At 37.3% G+C, this 9,144-nt stretch overlaps 1 protein-coding gene across 1 annotated transcript in view; it reads right to left on the reverse strand.

Moving 5' to 3' along the window:
- The window catches only part of LOC106472698 (phosphatidylinositol 5-phosphate 4-kinase type-2 beta-like), a 26,399-nt gene that overhangs the window by 6,402 nt on the left and 10,853 nt on the right, over positions 1-9,144 (reverse strand). The window contains exon 6 of the mRNA XM_022401245.1: positions 4,491-4,770. Within this exon, the coding sequence (XP_022256953.1) occupies positions 4,491-4,770 (280 nt within the window). The remainder of the gene's footprint in view (positions 1-4,490; positions 4,771-9,144) is intronic.

Genomic DNA, 9,144 nt, shown 5'->3' on the forward strand with positions numbered 1-9,144 from the left:
AACACCACCACCCTACTCTGAACTGAATGGTTATAGCCATGTTTGTGGAATCCATCCAACAGGTTGCCTTTACAGTCAACCACCACAGCAGCTTGGAACTGGAAAGAAGTAAGGACTCCCGTACTCCACTGAAAGAAAGGGACAAAAAGTGAGGTGGAGAGTCAGGAGGGACTGCAACACCCGAGACAGTGCAATGGGTGATCACAAAACCCTATATTTAAAAGCAGACCACACTGATTTATTCAATCTAGGTATGGCAGGGATGGGCAGCAATCCCCTTCTGCTTTACCCATGTCGTCCACGGGTGGTACAGTCCAGGATGGGCACATTATAATGCAATTATCAGGAGGAATTTACACTCTTGTGATCTTGTGAAACACCCTATATCAAGGGTGAGCATATATAGCCATGGAAAATGTATAAGAATCAACATGATTTACAGCTCAGATTTGATAGCAATATGTCTGCAAATGGTTATAGCCATCTAAGTGGAACCCATTCTGAGTAAAGACAGAAAACCTGGTCAGGCACCACTTGCCACAGAGTGAGATCCAAAGTGAAGCTGAAGCAGAGGCCCCTGAATGAAAGGAAAGCAAGTAAGGATTTACCTCATGTCACAGCCATGCTGAAGTCTGTAGAATAGCCACAGGTGGAAGGTGATGTGGTGTATGTAGTGGGAGATGAATGTGTGCAGAGTCTTCCACATGCCCAATTGTAGAATCTTCTCCAATAGACAACAAAGACGAGAGGCAAGAGAGAGAAGGTAAGGTGATGGATTAGATGTGAGGAAAAATGAAAGAGATGACACTGGGAAGAAGACAAAGAGGAATAGGTTAACTGAATTAAATATTGAACCAGGGTAACCAAGAAAAGATCACGGGAGGAGGAAGTTTGCCAATGGATAAAAAGGTGGGAACAAGGACCACAGAAGGAAGCTGTGCGAGCAATATAACAACGGAAGGCACGGACTGGACAGAGGAGTCTATCCAGATCAGGACGAGGGTAAAGATGAGATATAGAGGATAGGCAGATAGGGGAAAAGGAGGACTGACCTTCTCGAGCCGCAGGGGTCTTAGGAAAGAAAGCATGATCCGGATAAAGGATAAGATAGGAGGAGTGGTACAAGGTCCTGGTAATGTCAAGGATGCAAATATCTGATCTATGATGCCCACAGGCTAGGAGGAGGAAGAAATATGCCTTCAAAGAGAGGTGAAACAGGGAACATGTGGGATTAACGTGATCCATTCAGGACAGATGATTGGCTAAGAGATTGAAAGCACCTGGTACAAGAAATGCTATCAAACAAGTTATACTGCTGATTACACCAAATTTGCGGTGGTGAGTGGAGCTCACAAGCTCGATGTAATTTACAGTTAGAATAAAGAAATAAATTCCATGACTAACATTGAACAAAATATAACAACATTTATTAAATTTTTCCACATAGCAAACAATAATAGTCAAAAGTTTGCTAATCGTTATAACTTTTACTGTTACTTTTAATCAGTACTTATGATCAATACACATAGAATTAATTTCTCAATTATAAACATGATTATCCTTTACTACTAACTACATTAATTGCTCAAGAGAGATAATAATTCTATACTTACAACAGGGCTGGGCCAGTATACTTCTGGAGGTTTGAGACCTTCATATTCATAGAAACTGGAAAAATGGTGATTCTTCCTGAAGATAACTCTAAGGAGATCAAGAACAACTGATTTTTCGGCTCCAGACATGAGTTTTTAACCCATACTTTCTTTGTATTCTGTCGACCTTCCAAGTAGTATTCCTAACTACCCGCAAGTAGTTCTACCACTTCATTGGTCGATCTGTGCAACTTCCCGGGCTAGTCCTAACCAAAACTCTCAAGTGATGGAGAGTTAGCCAGTTGCCTTCTCACTTGTGCCAGCACACCAGTGTCATGTAAGGAATACATCATCAAAGTACCGCTTTTGCATGTTAACATCAACTTTTTCGTAGATTCCACAGTACTAACGCATCTACTTCGTTGCAAGGCAATAGCTTCATTTTTATAACTCTGAATTTGTGATTCACTAACTCGTGATTCTTAATACCACTTAACCAGCTAGCTGTACTTTCTAGCTCTTGACCCTATTTCGTAATTCAGGTGTCTTTACTTATGCCATTTCTTCATGAATACGTTCACTTAAAACTCAGAAAACCATCACAGCTTTTTTCTTAAACTCTTTTAAAATGCTAAACATATTGAAACAATTGTAAAATTCCATCAAAAATATCCAAATGTTTCAACCCACTGGACCCAAACTGACCACATAGTCACTGGTACTGCTGTTGGTGGATCGTGCATCGTCGAGTAAATTGTTGAACCGTGGCACTGCAGGAGGGTGGGAAGGGAAAGGTTGGGGTACAGCAACCAGTGCCGTGCTCAGCTCCGACTGTGACAAACAAGCTACCAAGTTAGTGAAAGTAGAATGTTGATGGGCCAAGGCCACCTGCAACTCCAAAGATTCAGGAACCGAGTCAAACACATAACGCTGTAAAAATGGCACCATTCGGAGGTTCCACAGATAAGGAGCCTGGAGATGGGTCTGTGCCAAAACCGTGTCATGGCCTAAGAGGTCCTAACAACAAACAAAGCAAGTTTGAAGCGTGAAAGCCAAAGACAACAGATGAGTCAACGTATGAGTCAAGGATGGAGAGGATTTCAGCAGAAAACCTTTCCGGGTTCCTGTGAAGAGCCTCTGAAAGGAGGAAAGGTACCTTATCAGAGTTGTGAGGGTGATATGAAGGTAAGAAAATTCGGCTTGGGTAAGTTAGACAGGGTAATATGGATTCACTCCCCCAAACAAGTAGAACCAACCTCAAAGAAAGGGAAATTCCATCCAATGATAAGCAAGGGCAGACTGATCCGAAGTCTGTGAGGGACGATGCATACTAACACCCTCCCCCAGTTGAGAGGCAAATCAGTGCACATGATCTCTACTATTGGGGGACAGGGGAAAAACTAAATAGCATGGGGAGGTGGTTTCATGTAAGAGGGAAGGTCTAGGGCCATCAAAAACAGTTGTAAGACACAAAACATCACATACCTGAGAGATAAAGTATGAAAAAAAATGATGAGAGATGAGCAGAATCATCAGGAAGTGAAAGGGAAGGCACGGGAAACTCCGGGGGGAGGGGAGGGAGAGGAACAAACGATCAAAATCGTCATCAGCCTGGCTCAGCTCGAAAGGCTCGGGAGGAAACGGAGCAGAAGAAGGTGAGAGACGTTGGCTCGTATATACTGATAAATCTCCCGGCAAATGAGCAATGATATATCCCTCGACCAGTCACCCGTGCCTGAAAATATGGCATCAGATGCTGGTGAAGTACCTGGAGTGGTGACTGTAACTTTGGAATTCATAAGCAGGAAAAAGTGGCAAACTTGAGGAAGTAATGCCTTCATAAAAATATTAACTCTACAACTGTGAAGAAAAATAAACCACTTCAAGGTAACTGAACAATGTAAGAAAGAACGTCTGAACTCGACAGCTGCCACACAAGAAATGATAGTTTGGTAGTGGCACGTAGAGGGAGTGAGATGTCATGTGATAGTAATGCTCTCCTGTTGGTGGAGAGGTGATGCATGATGATTTGCATGAGAGACGTGTTGGAACTTAGGGAAGATGAAGGCTTGTGGCATGCATTTCTGAAAAAGTTTGCTTACAGAGGGCAGCACAAAATGAGGAAAGCTAATCCTGAGAGCGGAGGGAGAGTACCTTATCGGAATATGCCTCTTAATGCACAAGCTTCGTGTGCAAGGGACAAGTTGGTGGTCATAAGGGATCATGGAAATTACAAAAATATCAATGCTAATCCAGTTTTTACACAACTGTCCAATACACACAGATAAATCCACATCATTAAGGACATTTTCAAGAACTTTAAACTGACTTTTATTTTATTTCTTAGTAGACTCAATTTGATGTGTTAAACACGTTTCTGACAGTTTTGCTTCCATATATATATATATACAGTATAGCCTTCACAAATATTTATATTTACTAGGAACATGCTCTTTCCTGCCAAAGTGTGCTCAATTACAACCAAATAGCAGACTATCCACAGCCTCAAAGCAAAGATAACCACACATTTTGGATAAATCAACCAATTTTGTACACAGTGAATGAACAGAAACTACATGTAGCTACTCTCTTAGTTTTATGCTGCTATACCACACATTGTGACTGGTATCGTTGCCTCCCCGCAACCACACTTGCATACTTACATTTCTTTACATCAGGTAAAAACCATTACCTCCCCAATCCTCTACAATAGAACTGGGAGGTAATCAGGCCCATTGTATGAAATAAGCAGTGTGAAAGATGCTTCTTCAAATATCCTTGAATGTGGACAACATCAATAACTTTTAAAAAAATAAAAGTGAACAACTTTGAAAGCCTCCAAACACTAAATAAGCAATGACATATGTTTGATATAAGAAAACAGAAATTCAACTTCACCTTCGTAACTGCTGATAGCATAGATATCTCTGTGTTGGTCAAGTTCAAGTGGCCCAACATCGGGAGGATTACCAGTCTGGGGTGAGTCAGGAGGAGTAGGCACTGCTGGAACTAAACCACTACCAGCAGAATCTTCATCTTCATCAGTGGGAAGTGTCCCTCCATTTTCTCCTCCACTACCATCAGCATCCATCACTTCCGATCGCTCTTGGTCCGCTTTATCACAGTCATGGACTCCAAGCAAGAAGGAGTAATCCATCACATTCAACTTACACAAGAACTGTAAAATAGTAACCATTAAAATGACAAGACTTACAAAATAATGAAAAACCTACAAAATGTGAGGTATTATGTTATATTCTATGTAAGCTAGATGATCTTGAAACCAACCTAGATATAGAAACTTTACAAAACAACTTGCAACATCCATTAAATGGGAGAAACACACATAACCGATAAATAACTGAAGAGAACAAACCACATGCAATTGGAAATTTGCAAAATCAAGGTAATTGTGACAAACACGTAGAACACACAAAGACAACTAACATTGTTCATATTCTAAAACTTGAAATTTCCTATCCACAACCAAAACAGTTTAATGTTAGGAAATCTGAAAAGGCTGTTCGGAATGTTCTATTAGAAGTACACTTATAATCATACAACATACCACGGCAGAGTGAAAGATCTAAAGTTACAACAATACCTAACTTACACAGAATTTATCACTACACAATGAAAGATCTAAAGTTACAACAATACCTAACTTACACAGAATATATAATGACACAATGAAAGATATAAAGTTACAACAATACCTAACTTACACAGAATATATCACTACACAATGAAAGATATAAAGTTACAACAATACCTAACTTACACAGAATATATAATGACACAATGAAAGATATAAAGTTACAACAATACCTAACTTACACAGAATATATCACTACACAATGAAAGATCTATACTTCAGCAATACCTAGCCTATACAGGATATATTATATAAAAGTAACTACCTAGAGATGAAGAAAACCTAGTTCACAGAACATGATACAAGAGTGATGTCTAACCTAAAATATCAGTTAAACCTGGCTCAAGTGGAACCAGAGTTTTAATTAACTAACGTAATTTTTTACTTAAAAATTTAACCTGTTTCTATAATGAAATTTCACAGAGATATGCTGTAAAATGCTAAAACCACCATTATTGTTCAGACCCTATTACAATTCAGAATAACATGAGAGATATTACAGATTAAAATTACAAGTCTTTGCATGCACTAATAAACCATTCCGAGCATTTAAACATATCTAATATTATACTTTAATTTCCAGGTCTGTTTCATGAACACTATTACAGGCATCAAACAAAGTTATCAATCACTATGAATTACGAATAGTTTAGTTTGTTTTGTATTTCACACACACAGCAAATCGTGGTCTATCTGCACTAGCTGTTCCTAATTTAGTAGTGATAGACTAGAGGGAAAGCAGCTAGTCAACACCACCCACAGCAAACGTTTGGGCTACTCTTTTACCAATGAATAATGGGGTTGACCGTCACCTCATGGCTGAAAGGGAGAGCATGTTTGATAATGGGAAAGCGAACCCATGACCCGCAAATTGTGGGACGAGTACTCTAACCACCAGACCAGGCCCTAAGAATAATACTTGAAAAGTTTATAAATATTAATTGAATCAACGAGAATTTGATTCAACGAACTGTATTTTTCTTATGATGTATGAGAATACAAGATCAGCTCAAAGTAGTTTACACTTGATTCACATTGGCATCGCAGTTATGCAAATCAAATGTTTTTCTCCTTTAAATGTGAAATTTTTGTAATTAAAGCTATTTAATATGGTGGTGGCTACAGAATCCATGTTTAGACTTCATGATAATCATATTCAAAATAATCTGGTTGAATTTATCAAACATTGATATTCAAAGCACTCTTTAACTCTTGTGAATAATTAATATATTAATGTCGTTCATTACATATTCGAGTGCGAGTTCTTTCTTGGTATGTGTACATATACTACCAAGAGTATCCGGACAGCTCATCCTTAGAAATGGACTGTCATGTAAGAGCCAATCACTGTTTTTAATCAGAGCCTGGACTTCATTACTAACTCTTGACCATTCATTAGCACACACACGTACATAGAACAGAAAGTAGTTCCAAGTGTTCTGATATGTTTTTAATCAGAGCCTGGACTTCATTACTAACTCTTGACCATTCATTAGCACACACATGTACATAGAACAGAAAGTAGTTCCAGGTGTTCTGATATCTGTATCTTTTGTTCCCAAGTGTATCAGTGGTTAACTAGTTTGAACATAAGTTCTGGCCACGACACATACTAGACATTATTAATCTAAAACCAGTGCTGGACGCTATGTGCAGTATAGCATGATGCATAGAATTATATCAATGCAGACAGTACAGCATTTTCCAAAATGTTGCAATGCAATAATAGATTAATAATTTACTTATTTACCAACTACATCAAACGAGCCCTTGTCGTCATGACATTACCTCACTTCTGTTCAAGATTAGGATGAAACAATAATATTCAGAGCCCTCTACAGCACAGTAGACAGCGGGTAATGACGTTCATTGACCAACCCGTCAATTTACAATTGTTGTTTGGCTCAATTTTGACACATGAGAGTTGTTACCTTGAGCATCGTGGCCTTATCGAGCATTTCACAAAATACAGTCCATTTCCAGCAACCCCACACCACTGCAGGCTCTGGTAACAGTTATGGCGGGAGAAACAGTTTGTTTGACATGTTTCAAGTTTACATGGACCAAGGAAAGATTCATTTTGGGCAGCCAATTCAGTATTACAGTATTACAATTCAGTAATACTGGCACATCTAACCATCTTTTAATCAGGGTTCAAAAACTTTACAAAATATTTTTTTCTGACTGATTCATAGTTTTCCAGAACTTCACTTACAGGATAGAACATCGATGGACTTGTACACCATGAATTACTATGACAGAGCAAACATATACTAGTTGTCAATAGTATTCCTGGTCTCATAGTTCTTGGGCTACACAATGACTGGATTTTCACACACTTTGAAGATGATATGGACCCTGTTTATTTCTTACCAGTAACTACTACAAAGATCTGGATATAAGAAGGAAAGCTGCAGCGTAGCCAATCACGTACATTTATGAGCTAAATATGCATAGGTTTGGGTCAGGACATACAAAAGTGAATGTGCTAGTCTTTTTACAATCATTAGGGTTAGTTCAAAATGATGTATTATAACCGATTATAAAAAAAAAATATTACAACTGCACATAAAAAAAAGTAAAAATCATCAAACTACATTTGGCTCCTCTTATCTATTATCCTAAGTGTTTCTCTTAAATTATCTACAATAATATATAATTATTGTAGATTACTCTCTCATTCTTTCTCTCCAATTCCGTGATTTTGCTTAATTCTTTCCAGAACGGAGAGGGTCACTCAAGCCTCGCTCAAAGTCAACAATAAAGACTTAATAAAAAAATATAATTGTAATATTATTACAAGTATTATTTACTCAAAATTTTCATTTATTTCGCAAACTAACAAACTTGCATTTCTGTCACGTATCTTGATGTGTACACTTCTAAATTTTATTTTGACTTTTCATATATTTATTTCTTCAACTCCAATTTCAGCATTTTCAGTTAGCTTGATGTTTATTTTATGTTTCTATGCCTTTTGTTTGTTCAGAGAAAGATTACGACCTCTAATGCTTTTTAGGTGACAACACAATAGTGTTGAGAAAATCAGTCAAGCATTTGAAACCTCTAAGGATCTTTGAAAACTTAGATAACATTTGGAAGTCAGATTTTTTCTAGTGATCTTTATGTCATGACTGATGTTTTTGTATAATACTGGAAAACTACAAGGATATTCTTCAACTACATATACCACAGAGTACGGTTGGCTACATCTGCGATGGCAAATTAACTAAATAACACAACTCCTGTTTCATAATATTGAAAAAATGTTATGTTTATTCTATTCAAACAAAGACCATAACTTCTTATTTATAGAAAACAAAGTATAAATATTTAATATAAATTAATCTTGAGAAAAAATACTGTCAAAATATCATTTTATGACACCTGACAAAGGTGATGGTGATAATGTTTTGAAAGGTAAGGTCGCTTGTCACTTAATGTTATGTCTTGATATGTTTATATGATTTATAATAGGCTTAGCTTGATTTTCTAATTGTGAATGAAACTGAAAAGTTCCTCAGTTAGGTGTTAAGGTAAAAAATTGAAATAATTAAATAAATTCTGAATAATAGTAAGCAGCTGTACATTACATACTTACAACAATAAAAACATAAAATTCTGTTAATTTCAGACATAATTTTAGTATCAGCTAAGCTTCCTACAACAGTGCCCCCCAGTGGGCAGAGCACAGATATCCCATTGTGTAGTTTTGTGCATAATTACAAACAAACAAATCCTACAATAGTACTTACTTTTTTCAATTAATTATGACGGTATATATAGGTTAACTTTATGAGTAATAATGGTTCGAGACGGCTTGAATGGGTAATGAAGAAAAACTTTAATATAAGTTTAACACAACAGCAAATGTACAACGTTTCAACAAGGTTTTGT

The sequence above is a fragment of the Limulus polyphemus genome, unplaced genomic scaffold, assembly GCF_000517525.1.
Source record: "Limulus polyphemus unplaced genomic scaffold, Limulus_polyphemus-2.1.2 Scaffold5533, whole genome shotgun sequence".
Taxonomy (NCBI): Eukaryota; Metazoa; Arthropoda; class Merostomata; order Xiphosura; family Limulidae; genus Limulus; species Limulus polyphemus.